Source organism: Colias croceus, chromosome 20 (assembly GCF_905220415.1).
Source record: "Colias croceus chromosome 20, ilColCroc2.1".
Lineage (NCBI taxonomy): Eukaryota > Metazoa > Arthropoda > Insecta > Lepidoptera > Pieridae > Colias > Colias croceus.
Window position 1 is genome coordinate 5,425,500 of NC_059556.1, and position 15,693 is coordinate 5,441,192.

At 32.4% G+C, this 15,693-nt stretch overlaps 3 protein-coding genes across 3 annotated transcripts in view; all 3 read right to left on the bottom strand.

Moving 5' to 3' along the window:
* LOC123700808 overlaps positions 1–15,693 on the bottom strand; it is a 535,837-nt gene that overhangs the window by 131,226 nt on the left and 388,918 nt on the right. The gene's annotated exons all lie outside the window — the stretch shown is intronic.
* LOC123700784 (RNA exonuclease 1 homolog) lies at positions 1,243–4,959 on the bottom strand. The gene has a single exon (XM_045648111.1). It carries the CDS (start codon positions 4,748–4,750, stop codon positions 1,532–1,534), a length of 3,219 nt encoding a protein of 1,072 aa, XP_045504067.1. The 5' UTR covers positions 4,751–4,959; the 3' UTR covers positions 1,243–1,531.
* Positions 7,671–9,292, bottom strand: LOC123700815 (deoxyuridine 5'-triphosphate nucleotidohydrolase). Its single transcript, XM_045648159.1, has 3 exons — positions 8,866–9,292; positions 8,302–8,438; positions 7,671–7,944 (listed from the first exon to the last, which is right to left on the bottom strand). The coding sequence occupies exons 1-3, from the start codon at positions 8,967–8,969 to the stop codon at positions 7,742–7,744; spliced, it is 444 nt and encodes a 147-aa protein (XP_045504115.1). The 5' UTR covers positions 8,970–9,292; the 3' UTR covers positions 7,671–7,741.

Genomic DNA, 15,693 nt, shown 5'->3' on the forward strand with positions numbered 1-15,693 from the left:
GCTTTGGGGTAAATTATAACTCATTTCATATATTTTCAATTGTTTTAATTATTTGTCATTTTCTTCGAAAACTGCACTGCCTATTTTCAATCAGTCTTTGAATCACGATAACCTAGTGCTTTTAAGTTAGACTAATGAAAATAATTAGAATCTTTATTATGAATACAAATTATGGTGTTTACCTACATACAGGGTAAATACCATAATGAGTCAATGTGAACAAGGTTTTTAACCAAGTTAAGAAACATATATAAGTTGGTAATCTATACATATATAATAAATCTGTAGAAGGGTCAAATCTGTACATTGAAAATATTGAAAAAATAAATAGCAGGGGGTGTTACTGGATCGATACCAAACCCAAATATGTGATTGAAAATTTTTTGTTTGTCTGTCTGTCTGTATGTGAAGACATCACGTGAAAACTAACGGTTCGATTTCGACTAATATAATAAATGCGAAAGTAACTCTGTCTGTCTGTCTGTTACTCAATCACGCCTTAACTACTGAACCAATTTGCATGAAATTTGGTATAGAGATATTTTGGTACCCGAGAAAGGACATAGGCTACTTTTTACCCCGGGAAATAGGATAGGTTTAATCCCGGAAATCCCACGGGAACGGGAACTATGCGGGTTTTTCTTTGACTACGCGGGCGAAGCTGCGGGTGGAAAGCTAATATATAATAAATCTGTAGAAGGGTCAAATCTGTACATTGAAAATATTGAAAAAATAAATAGCAGGGGGTGTTACTGGATACCAAACCCAAATATGTGATTAAAAAATTTTTGTTTGTCTGTCTGTATGTATGTGAAGACATCACGTGAAAACTAACGGTTCGATTTCGATGAAACTTGGTATAATTATACCTGTGATTATACCTTATTATCCTGGGCGTAAATAGGATACTTTTATCCTGGAGAAATACGTAGAAAAAAAATTAAACTTAATTTTTCAGTTTTATCCAAAGACGTTGTTCTGTAGAATAGGATGTGACCTGAAATAAGGAAATTTTGATTCGATATATTTTATCAAAATATATTGCATTATGATGAAAGCAGCAATTGGTGTACCTACCTATGATAAATTCATCATTGACAAGAACATAATATCTGATTTGCGAATCGAACAAAATCCAAATTATGGCTCCAAATTTGCATAAAAACACTTGAAGAATATGGGTAATAATTTGAACACTAAAATGGCATTACAAATGGTCTTGCAATAAAACTATAGGATTTAAAAAAAATATTTTATAAAAGATTTATTCTTACAATATACCCTTAAATATTAAGTTAAATATATTGCTTTAATAAATAGACATGAAGGTATTTTAATATGAGAATACATAACTATATTCTTAAATATAGTGCTCTCAAATAAAAGATTCACCATTTACAAAAAATTAAATATAACAGTTCATCACAAATCTGTGAGAAAGCCATTAATCTTAATCTCAATTAACCTGTTTTTATCTTGGGAAAAAAATATTATAAAAGTCAAAGAAATTTAAAGAAAAAATGAAATAAAATCATCTAGTTTTAAGGTCCTCCTTTAGCTTAAAGTGTAAAAGCTCCATACAAACAGTAGCATCTTCTGCACTGTCATGACCATCTACAGAGTTTTGAATTATTTTTTTTAAATATTCAGAAGATAAATTTCTTAAGGCCCTTTTGTATGGAGGTCCCATTTTATGTGGAAATAATACACTTGTATCTATAACTGTGTCATGAATTAATTTAAGTGCTTTGAAATCTGATTCTAGACTATGTCCTATTAAAATTGTTTTACTATTAAACATTGTGAGTAAAGTAGCTTGCACTTCAAGTAATGTAGTTTTAACATGAGACATTTGCTCTTCTGTTATACCCGAGTACCTTGTGTTGTAATCAATAATTGGATGAAGTGGTTTTATTAGAGTTTCATATATTACTTTACATGAGGAATTGATAACTGTCACTCGAGTCAAGTCCAAGCCTTGAGTTGTATAACACATTTCACAATCTAAAGAATAAACACCGTAATCGTCCATCTCTTTTTCTGGAGGAAGAGTTTTTACATAACCTTTCAAATTTTCAAAATCTACATATTCATACACATGACTTTCAGCAATGCAGCACCCATCTGAAGATCCATCTTGGCTACAGCATTGATATCGAACTTCACCCCTTACTCTATATTTATTATTTGGATGATATATACATTCTTCTTTAACAGAAGGAAATCCCTTTTTATTCACTGTATAATCTTTCTTACACCTACAACAAGTTCTGATAAAGCCTTTTGGAGGTTTTTGTTTATTTTGTCCATATATAATTGCCCTGCCCTTTTCACCATTTTCATGGGGACGTGGAAAGCCATTTTCCCTTAGCTGCTCTTCTGTCAGAATCCATTTTTTAATATTATTGTAAAGTTTGGCTCCAGTATATTGTGCTCTGTCGTCATATGTTTTTTTACTTCTACTTTCAATACTCCATGATCCCGCAGAGTTTGATTGCTCCATAGCATTTGGCATTTTTTGTAATGTAGCACAATCCATTCCTGATTTCTTAACACCATTGCATTCCAGTATTTCTTTCTTTAACCTACTTATAGCTAGTACAGCAGAATTTTTATAAATTGGCACTGTACTGCATTTTTTACTGCTTGTCAATTCTTCATGTTGGGCTCTTGCATAAGCATCTACAGATGATAAATATATTTTAAGAGTTTGATCTATCATTAAGTTTAAATAAGTAGATCGTATGTTTGCAGGAATCTTGGATCCTAAGGGTTCTAAAACACCTGGTCTATCTATAAACTTGTCATTTGGGATATGTGCAACCCTTTGCACCCCCTTTTTAACAGTTTGTATCGAAGTAAAACTTGTAGAAGGTTGACTGATAGGCTTTGTTACATTATTACTAGTCATTGTTTTCTTAGCTGTTAATAATGTTGATGCATATGGTACATGAGCTATGCGAATTTTTGAACTTGTTGGAGTTGAGAATTGTACTGAGCTTTCTGGTTTAGAAATTATATTACTAACTGGAATATTTTTTTGCTCCTGTTCATTTTTAGACACATGAAATTGTTTCACTTTGGATAATCTTTCAGCCATTACTTGCGCTGCATTAAGTTTGAAATCCGGTTTAACTGGTGCCCTAGCCACAACCTTTATATTCTTATCTACTGTTCTGGAAATTCTCTTTTTTGTTGGTATGTATTCTTCACTTTCTGCAGGTGCTTCTTGTTTACAATTTTCTTGGTCATTTTTTGGTTTTGATTCCGGTACATATTCCTCAAAAATTCTTTTACATTCTTCTGCTATTGTTTCCTCGTCTGACTCAGACATTACTTCAGATTCTAATAGCTCCAAGCCATCACAATGATCATTATCATTTTCTGATATACTTCTAGAAGCAGATTTTTCCCTTTTCTTTCTTTTACTATTATCTTTATTTTCTTTGGATCTTTTATGAGATTTGTGGTGTTTTTCTGACTTTTTTGTGTCTTCTTTACTTTCCTTTGAGGATTTAATATTTTTTTCATTATGCCTTGAAGAACTCTTTGAATGTTTTGATCTCTTATCGGATGATGAAGATTTTGAATGATGTTCAGATGATTTGGAACTAGAATGTGATTTTTTATTTGATTTATCTTCTTTCTTTATCTTTTCCTTGCTTTTATCTGAATGAGAGCTTTTGTGACTTGATTTACGGTCTGAATCTTTGTACTTTTTATCTTGTTTGTCGTATTGCTTTGAATCTTTTTGTTTTGAATCTTTTTCACCTGACTTTATTTTGTCATTTTTATGAGTATTTAATTTACTTACATTCTCTCTATTTTTATCACTTTTATTTTCTTTGCAATCATTATGTTTTTCTTTTGGTTTAGCTTCATCTTTTGTATTTTCTTCATCTAAAATTTGATCTAATATATCAAATTCAGGTCCTAAATCATCAAAGCCATTCAGGTCATTAGAAATTTTTTGTTTTTTGAGATCTGGTTCTTCTTCATCACTTGAAAAACATGGAACTAATGACTTAGGTGTTGGTTGATATTTAATTACAGGTAATTCAACACTTTTGGTCACATTTGTAGGTTTATATTCTATTATTTTACTTTTAGTTGTATATTTATCTGATGGAACATAGTTATGTTTATTTGAAGATGTGTTTGTGTTGTGAGTTTCATTAGGTAAGTATTCTTGAATTTTGGCTTCAGTCCCTGGTTTATATTTTTCATTTGATTCTACAGTACCTTTTGGGGTATAGGGGTCTAACTGTGCAGATTCAGATCCAGGTGTATACTGAATAACGGGGGCGACATATAATTTAGAACCATTTGTGTCAATTGGTCTTTTAATTTGTAACGCAGCTGGTTTTCGTGGAGTGTATGGTACGGGAATATGTCTCCGCTTTTTCTCAACAGCTTCATCTGCTTCTACTTCGTTATTAATTTTATTTAATTCTGATATTGGCGTTGGACTATATGTAGCTTTTACGGGCAATTGATGTATACTATCTAATACTCCGTCCGTTGTCTTTTGGGAAGTGGAGGGTAACAGAGACGAGTCATTCTGTCGTAAAACTTTTTGAACTGCTGCCGAAACTAATTTCTGAAGTATTTCTCCGCTTTCAATGCCGTCACCATTAACATTTTGAGGATCTTTTTTAACATGACGAAAATGACAGTAGGGTCTCTCACAAAGACCGGTGTCATAAAAAGGACAAATAATACCCTTAAAATAACCTGTCGATGGAAGCATAATAAGTTAGAATACCAACTTAAATAGTATTATTTCTTTATTTTTTACACTACAAAATTCTGAATTATTAACTGTCAAAAACTGAGTGAGAAATAATAAACATCAAACAGAATCACAGGTAATAAGAAAATATAGACTATATTTCCATTATCCACAGATATTGTAAAACATATCATTATAAAAACATATATTATTCTATGGTCATAACCACATAACTGAAATAAAAAATGTACACTATTAACTTAGAGTATATATACTATCTATAGAGTGCGAACAACCAAGTGGGAACAGTAGGCACAGGTGGGAACAACACGACGTTCCCGCCGCGAGCGCTCGCAGTCGTGGTTGAGTGCTCACGAAGTGCGTTGCTCTGGATTTTTTTTCATATTACGAATAAACATGGTGAAATGTGCTGTTCTATCTTGCAAAAACGATACTAGAAAATACACAAAATTGAAATCCACTATCACATTCCATCAGTAAGTCGATTGATAGACTTATTTTTATGAAAATAAATCTAGCATCGCGGGGGTGAAGGGTAGGTGAGAGGCGGACACGCGCAGGCTTGCTCGCGCGCCTCACTGCCGCCACGTGATCGTAGTGATGTGACCTGACCAACGCTGTACTCGATATAAAGTTTACTAGAAGAACTATATTTTAACAAATTATTTATTTAACTTAAAATTTAAAACTCTTTTAAAAATGTATTATAAATATATTTGTGGTGTGTTTTGTATGATACACTTTCTAATATTATGAATGCGAATGTAAATGTAAAGTATGTAATGTTACGATATATTTTCTGAACCGCTAAATTTTGATAGTAGAATGGATAAAATTAAATAAAAAAATTATTAATATTATTTATTATATTATTATTTTAAATTATTAATTATTTGTTAATATTTTTTACCATTTTTAAAACATTATTATTATGGTTTGATTTATTATTAAAGAAATAGCACTAAACCTGATCTTTTATTTTATTAACTTTATTATTTAAAAAGTACTCACGTTTTTCTGATATTCCAATTAAACATATTTTTTTAAAGTACTTATAATTAATACAAGAAAATTTCATATATAATATTTAATATTCAAATGGAATAAACAAACTTTATTCAGTTGGTAGACAAATTTAAAATTACATATTTATACTTTATTCGTATATTTTTCCTTTAATAACTTATTGAACATAAAATTTACTTATGATACATATTTATTTACATAACTTATCGACAGTTCAACACGCAATTGATACCTACCCATCCCTATTTGTCACACACACATCTATATAGTATCTATAGCTCATCTGCCTACGATGCGCAATAAGCAATTTGTGCAATACACTCGCTCTATACTATTGTAATATTATATACTCTAAGACTATTAACTTCTAATTAATTATTAAAATATCGAATAATAACTATGCCCCACAATGAAACTCGCATTTAGGGACGCCAACCGTACTCTAAAAATTCTAAGAAAGAGTATTGTCCTTTGTAGCCATTTGTAGCCGTAGCCGTACTGTATAATTTATAATTTTTTATTTATTTATTAGAGTAGGTACCAGCCAGCGCGTTGGCGAACCGCGAATCTGTTGAGACGGCATGCAGTAAAAATAATGTCATATTTTTTACTCCGAGCTTACACAGACTTTAAAGAAATACCTACCTAGGATTTATATCACAGTATCATACAAATAAAGGTTCCAAACACAGGTTCCAAAGTCGCAAATTTATACAGAGTAACTTGCAGCAGGTACAATATTGTAGAACATTTAATTAATTAAAAAAAATTACATGCATAATACCTATGTGTTTTTATAAAATAATAAAGCTCATCGATGTTTTATAGTGTACTTATTGCAAAAAAAAACAACGAAAATTATTTATTATTTCTGTAAAAAGACCTTGACATTATAAAAAAATACTATTAGTCTAAACAGTAGGACTAATAAAAAAAACCGGTTGTAAATAGTTGTAATATAATTCATTAGGTACCTACCATTTTGTTTTATTCGCAAGATGAATTAGTTTTGTATCAACCCTGTAAAGTTAATGTTATAAATTATAAAATATTAAGTACCTATACAACATTTCGTTCGAAGCGATCTATGCATCGGTTATGAAATGGGCACTAAATCGTGTCATGGTTATGCAGTTGCAAAATTTATGTCGCAGTTGCTCAAAGTAAGGATTGTAAGTCTCTGTAAACACTGAGCAAATGTTTTAGAGGATTAAATTTATTTTTGCTCTAGATTAGTAAAACTATGGAATTATTTCTTATATTTTTACACTATATACCGAATTCCTTTCAGAATTTGTCAAAAGTTGTGACAGATACTATTGATAAAATCGTCAGTGTACTGGAATATTTATATCCCGATTTTGGAGTTTGAGCTTTAATTTCAACAATTTCAATTTTCAAGACAATGATAGAAGAGGTTGTGAACGATTATGCTGCATATTTTAAGCTGGACTTGACAAGCAATTTTCAAACAATACAAGATGTAATTGATAATATGATAACAAGACTGGAAGAATTGACTAGTGTTTTGCAGATGATAAAAATAAAAAATAATGATTGCTGCTCAACTGTTACAAATGATATTAGTAAATACCGAAATGAGATAACTGTGCTTACTAAAAAAGTTGTAACATTAAGTGAAGTTATAAATAAATTACAAAGCAATGTCGAGATACTGGAAAGGAAAGTTGAAAAGGCAGAAAACGATTTTGGTATTAACTATGACAATAAATTGAAGAGTTTATTCAGGCCATTTCTCAAAAGAAAAGACACATCTCCTACTGAAGCACAATCGGCTGCAGTAGAAAGTTTAACTATATCCAGTGTCTCAGATTATTTTGAAACAAGTAACAGGTAGTATATGAATTTGGATACAGTGATAAGCATAATATATTTTCAGATATTTTTTATTATTAATAAGAAATTTATATGTACTAAAATTTGGTGTTTTTAATTTGTACATTACTGGGTTCCAGTAGATCCAAATCCTCCATCACCTCTATTTGTTTCCGATAATACTCCAACTTCTTCCAATTTAGGATAGTAAATTCGTTCACATATTAGTTGAGCTATTCTATCTCCCTTCTTCACAAGAAAATCTTGATCAGAATGATTGAATAGAACCACACCAACATTACCGCGATAATCCTCATCAATAACACCAGCTAAAAAATAACAAAGCAATCTACAAAACAAATTCATAACTCAAGCTTTTTTGTCTCATTTCAGACACATTATGGTGTACACATTGTGTATTTAGGTGATAATCTAACACATTGACAAAAGCTTATCTAATTTATCTATACTAATATTAAAAAGGTGAAGAGTTTGTTTGTTTTAACACGCTAATCTCGGGTACTACTGGTCCGATTTGAAAAATTATTTTGGTGTTAGATGGACCATTTATCGAGGAAGGCTATATATCATGTATAGCTACGACCAACAGGAGCAGAGCAATGTGGGTGAAACTGCGGAGCACAGCTAGTATACTATATTTTGATATAAGTTTATGTAATACTGACCTCCTACATCAATGAAATTTTTAACAGCTAAACCAGAACGAGGTGCTACCCGTCCGTAACATTCTGATGGAAGTTCAATTTGCAAGTCTGTTTTAACTAACTCTTTACCTCTTGCTGGAACTATATAATCATAGGCACTGTAACAAGATTAAGAGTATGTAAGTGTTTAAGAATTTGCCTTAGATACTTTTAATTATAATAAAAGAATATAGAATGTGATTAAGACCAGTATAAATTGGCAACTGTGCAATAGCATGGTACATTATGAAACTATAGGTTTTAAAGTCATTTGAAATATTACATCTTAACGTTATCCATATATAATATGTATTTAGGAAATCCACTAGCTAAGAAAAAGTAAGTAATTTATTACAGCTTCTGATTACAAAATGGAATAGCCAACGTGTTTTTGTGTTAGTAGTATGGATACAAAGATAAATAATAATAAATACACAATTCGTCTTACCTTTGATTGAAGAATGAGCAAGAAAACAAAAGAATGTATTTTGTAATAAATTTTAGCTGGAGTGTAGAAAATTTACTTCATTAGCACTAGTAACATACCTTTTTAAGTCATAACCAGCTGCTTTTTCAGAACCTTTAACAGGAGGGAAAGCATTTTCCGTTAAACGTGTGAATTTTAAAGTTACTTCTGGATTAGATGACATCCTTCTTAATCCAAATAGTATGTTTTGTAAAATATTGGAAAACTTTTTAACTGGGGAATATTGGATAAAATTAAAAATAACAACTTTGCTTGATGTTATTTGAAAAAACCCACAAACGTTGTAGTAGACTGAATAACTGAATAGTGAATACTGTTATTGGAATGTACAGTAAGTAATATGAAATATAGATGAACCTGAACGTAACCGGTAAAGTGAATTTAGTGAATCTCAACAGTAAAATCTGTAATCCTATCCAAATTCGCAATCCCAAAATCGAAAATGACTTGTTATTGAAATGGCGCGAAAATAGTAAATGACATAGGTGATAGGACGTTCTAGTGTCCACAGAGTACCTACAGAATACAGAGAACAGACAGAAGATCAGTATTGCCACTTGCCACACCAATGATTCGAGGCGTAGTACTGTCCCCGCCAGGCGCCAGTTTACCAGTAGCGGGTCGTCTGTCATACAAATTCGCACGACGAAGACGATCTAAATTTGAGCAGCCATATAAAGAAAGTAGGTAGTCACGAGCTGACGTTTTGAACAGCTCTACCACAGACTCTACATTAGAGTTTGAACTGTACATATCTTTTATGTACAGTTCAAACTCTAGGCACTAATGAATTGAAGGGTTTCATTGAAATACTGGACACTGAAACTGGACTATGGTTTTTATTTACTTAACAACTGATAGGAAACCTTATATCCCAGGAGCCCACGACAGCCAGACCTTCGTTATTTTAAATGTCCGCTACATATTATATTGATGATACGCTCCTTAATTCAATGTATGCAAAAATAAACTAAAACGTTGTGTACTTAAGTATTTTTATTTTATTTAACTGTATAGGAGTAACAGAAATACATCATCTCTGAAAATTTCAACTGTCTATCTATCACGGTTCATGAGATAAGGGCGGACATGCGATGACGACGGATTAACGTACAGCCATATAGTGAAGTTTCAGTAGTTATAGCATCTCATATTCATACTCGCTTCGGAACCGTAAAAGGGAAATTATATAATAGGCAATCTATATATGTAGTTACAAAACATAATATTGTATTTTATACCATCGGTTATCATCATGAGCCAATTTTATTACGCATCAAGGGATGTATTATAATTTCATGATCAGCCCAGCATATATATTATGTTCGCACTGCTGGGACATGAGCCTCCACCACGAATCCTCCACCTTCGAATAGTCGAATTTTTAGATTCTTCGACATGTCGGTTTTGCTCACGATCTTTTCCTTCACCATTCGAGCTGTGGTGGTGGTGTTATCATATGCGCAGATTGAAAAATAAATTTATTCACGCTCGCACGCTCGCCTGGTCTCGAACCCGTTGTAAGCCGCTTATCAATTTGAAAGAAAGAAAGAAAGAAGAAAGAAAATACATTTAATCACAAATACAACATTTTAGCTTACAACTAATACTTACATTTTAAGAACAATAGAAAATAAAAAATAAATAAATATTACATCAGATATATTCTAGTATTTGGTCAGTATTTGTGATAAAGTGGACTACTCAGCATTTGCCTCTCCGTATTAGTGGAGAGGCGCCGGTTTTCAGTAGGTAGTCCCCTCGACTTGCTACGCTTGGAGCCACAGAACAGTAATTGTTCTTACTGTTCTGTGCTTGGAGCACCAGAAAGGTTTTTTGGGTGGTAAAATAAATAGCATAAACGCATATTATTATAATTTTGAGATAGGTGAATAAAAGATAAGTAAGATAGTTATTATATATATAATTAAAATAAAAAAGAAACAATATATTATATTATGTCTAAATATAAAAATGAAATGTACATAGTTACACATATAAATATATACATAATGATATGAGCGTATACATTTAGCGCTAATAAGGCTGGTTAAGAAATTGTGCAAGAACAACTTTTTTGTACTTACTTAAATTTAAAATTCTGTAGTGTTTAACAATTTCTTATTGGTGGAGGCAAATTATTCCAGTACCTAGTTCCGTTCCGTTCCCGAGGGATTTCCGGGATTGCGTCATTTTCCCGGGATAAAAATTAGCCTATGTCCTTTCTCGGGTATCAAAATATCTCCATACCAAATGTCATGCAAATTGGGCGTGATTGAGTAACAGACAGACTTACTTTCGCATTTATAATAATATTAATATGGAAGTATGGATAATACAGATTACAGAGCAGTGATGGGATTTATGACCATTTGCGGATATTTTTAAGACACTTTTCTTACACCAATTGCATTAAGTTATGACTTTTTATTTTTTAATGGATTTTAAACGCGATATTTATATTACATACTAGCTTCTGCCCGCGACTCCGTCCGCGCGGATGTCGGTCTTCGCGTGCATGGTTTATTTCTCCATTACAGCAGAGTACCTAACTCTGACAATGACATCTTATAAATATCTATTGGACCCAAATACGGCTAGGCCTATTATAATACGCAACGTGTGTTCGCGGTTCTACAGAACAACGTCTATGGATAAAACTGAAAAATTAAGTTTAATTTTTTTTCCACGTATTTTTCCAGGATAAAAAGTATCCTATTTACGCCCAGGATAACAAGGTAATACCAAGTTTCATCGAAATCGAACCGTTAGTTTTCACGTGATATCTTCACATACAGACAGACAGACAGACAAAAATTTTTTTAATCACATATTTGGGTTTGGTATCGATCCAGTAACACCCCCTGCTATTTATTTTTTCAATATTTACAATGTACAGAATTGTAATATAATTTGTGTTTCGAACACTTTACAGCACAGTGGTCATTACTTTCTTTCTTTTATTAAATGTAGGTACCTAACTAACTATAATAGAAGAATAAATAAAAGAATAAAATAAATTTTATTAGGCACACCAAATTACCACCACCAACACAAACAAAGAAACAAAAAACAATATCAAAATACACTCTTAAAATTAAACAAACATAAAAATTAAAACTAATATAATTTGTGTGGCGACTGGCGACCTAAAGGGTAAGGCCGCTCAGCATAATGCTATGCCGATGTGGTCAGCATAGCGCTGGTTTTCAGGGCCCCACCAGACAACAAAACGCTTAAGTCTAAATACGTCGTAATACTTACTCGCGTAAATCCAAACACAAAAAAAGTTAACTTGAAATCTAATTTAAATTTCATTTAATCTTGCTCAAATCTTTACCTATAATACCTACATATACTTACCTAAGTAGTTATATTTAAAAATTTTATTGTTGCAATATTGTGTTTTATTTATTTTGTGGAACTTTAATATACCACGCCTTGAAGTGGTGTCATTTATCCATTTTATTTTTATTAAACTATGTACTAGCTTTCCGCCGCGGCTTCGCCCGCGTAGTCAATGAAAAACCTGCATAGTTCCTGTTCCCGTGGAATTTCCGGGATAAAACCTATCCAGCTATGTCTCAGGCTATTTATCTAGGTTCCAAATTTGCTATGAATCCATGTATTACTTTTTGAAGTTAGCCCGGTTAGCCTATATTTTTGGCTTCGGTACCTATTGTGGATCAGGCGGATTTTATTAGATGTTCCCATACATAGATATTAAATTCGTTAAGCAAGATAAGCAAAGACTGAAATGCCTTGAAAGTATTATGCAAGTACCAAGTACATATTAAGCAGCAAGTAATAAAAAAAAGATTTTTTTTAATATAAAAATGTCCTGTGGACCCTGTGGTGTACAAAAGCTACTGTACCGTTTCACCATCGAACATCTAGACGTGCCGCTGGCTTCCATCCCTTCGTAGTCGACGCGACGTACCATTTATGCGCAAGCAAAACGCTATTAGAAATCGTTCATCAAACTCAAAGGAGGAGGTGGCAGGCATGTCCTTTCATCTTAAGCCTAGTCATAGACTGCATCACTATTTACCATCAGGTAGTAGTACAGTCAAATGCCTACGTATTCTATATAAAAAAGCTTAATAATAATTAATATAATAACGTAATGGCACCGAATTCCGACCACTGATTGATACGGCTAAATGAATCCTTTAAAAGATAAATTAAATACTCTAGAGGTCATAAGAAAAAATGATATTATGAAAGATTACGAACTTATATTTTAAAATATGCACATAATTGTATTTCATAATGGCTTTTTATTACCTAAATTTGGATTTTAACTGTCACGACTGGAAATTAACTGAAAGCACCATTTTCCGACCGACTGAGTACAAATACACGTGTTTCCGACCACTGAGTAGCTAGATTCCGACCAGTCAAATATTTTCTACTAAAATCAACTTTATGATAATAGAAATACAATGGAAATTCGTAAAAACCCGTTTCGTCTTTTCACTGCATCACGCGTGGACCGATTTCGATAATTCTTTTTTTATTATATATTACTTGAAGTACGAGGATGGTTCTTATGGAGAGATATTTTAAATATGTACCACGGGCGAAGCCGGGGCGGACCGCTAGTTTTAAATAATATTTGAGCATTTATTATAATAACAAAAACTAACTCTATGTTAGACTGTAGTAATTTAAAATTAAATTTACTCAAACTCAAACTCATAAAATGCCTCACTGGTCATCCACACTAATGAGAGTACTTCAGCCTCTTTTTTATCACTCATGATGATGACCTGAAATAAACGCATACAATTTCACTCAAGCACAGCGCAAGCAAAAGCAACCCAGTTGGACGGAAACAGGGAAATATATCGCACCTAGATTCCGACCAAACCTAAATTTGCGTAATAAAGCCTCTAAACCGAAATTGATATTCATTTTTAGTTCATTTCTATTTCATATGTACACATATAAAGATCTCACAATTTCGTAGTTATGCAATTATGTGTCATAAACGTAAAATATAGGGTTTTTAAACCAGACCGGTCTTTGTAAATGAATAACAAAAAAATCAAAAAAGAGTGTCAGTTAAAACGTATATTACAAATAATCCATTAAAGTTAGCATTGGTCGCATACAGGTGTAGTATGTGAGCATAGCGTTTAGAATAAATAACTTAATACGAAACCTCCACAAAACAACATGCATAATAGATAATTACCTTCTTTTACAAAGTGCGAAATTCCGTTTACCGACCGATTCGGTCGGATTTCGGAATGTTGTTATTTTGAAAAGCTCCTCATTCCGTCCATAATTATTTGTCCAAAAAAACCTATAAAAACATGCTATCTTTGCATGTATATTTTAAAATTAATAATTTAAAACACCAATAAAACGTTCAAAGTAAATTAACCACAAACTTACCAGAGTATTTAGCGTAAAAATCCAAATGTTTATTTTCACCGTTTTATGTTTTTTTCGCATTCAATTCAATACAAACTACACCCTCGCCTAGCTTTTCTTGGATTGACGAAATGTCGGTTAAAATTTGAAACCCAATTTTGGACAGATGACGTACGATAAGTGATTGGATCGAAAGCCTTCAGTTTCACGAGTGTCGCGCGTATTTTAAACGTTTTATCAAATAAAAATCAAAATGGTCGGATAGAGGAGGCTAGTCGGAAACCGGTGCCGTTACGTTATGTGCAATATACCTATGTGACATACATATGTATAGGAATAGGATAGAAGCGTACATTAAATATTAGTTACTGGATAGAAGGAGGTCAGAGGATTGCACTTTTTATGTTTTAATACAATTACCTAGTTATACATATTTTATTGTAAAATAATTTAATCTATAATATAAAAATTAAAAATGAATCGCAAAATGTGTTGGTAAGCGCATAGGTAGTAACTCGAGAACAACTGAACCGATTTCGTTAATTCTTTTTTTATTATATTCCTTGAAGTACGAGGATGGTTCTTATGTAGAGAAAACGTGAAAATGTACCACGGGCGAAGCCGGGGCGGACCGCTAGTATTTTTACTCGGCTACTCTGCATTCGATTTGATCGTGATTTGAAATTAATAACGGTAATTTGAAAATATTTGTCAGAAATGCGCGTCGTTGTAGTTAATTAATATTTAGTTAAAATTAAAATTTTTATCCTAGGCATAACAGTTATAAAAATGTTCTGTGGAAAACCAAATCAAAGCTTGGTTAAAATATTTATTAAACTATTTCAGACATTCGTGAGACGTGACTTACTTAGCAAAAATGTGATAAAAAACTTGGTTTCCGTTGCAACCGTTTTTTGTTTATAAATTGTCAGCTGTTTTAAATGCAAATTTAATTTTCATGTTTAATCATCTAATCTAATGGTTGAGAAACGATATATACACCACTGTACACGTGAGCATAATTTTGAAATCAGGTAAACGAATTAATAATCAAAACAAAGTGTTCTACCTAACTCTGGTGAAGTTAGGTATGAGTCATTAAAGTTTTACCTCTCTAGCTTGCGACCCAAATAATACAAAAAACTTCTACCTGCTGCGCCACACATTTGGGTACAATACGGATAGTAAGCCACTGATCTACAGCGATTATCCTAATTTTAAGCCGGCCTCAGAGAAAAATGTCCTCAGACCGAGGGGGTCGCGTCGATCAATATATTGTCAAATGGTATACGGAAGTTAGCGTCATATTTACATACCGCTCAAATTTGAAACACGGCTTAAACGCGCTACAAACTTTTGATTTGCTCTTTCGCGGTTTCATGTTCTATACCCTAAAAAATTATAGTGGAATACAAAAGAGGTGTACATGTATTACTGTGATTCATTCGGGTGAGCCCAGAAGGGGAGTTTGTCCATTTTTATATTTACACCGTGTCCCTCGCGGC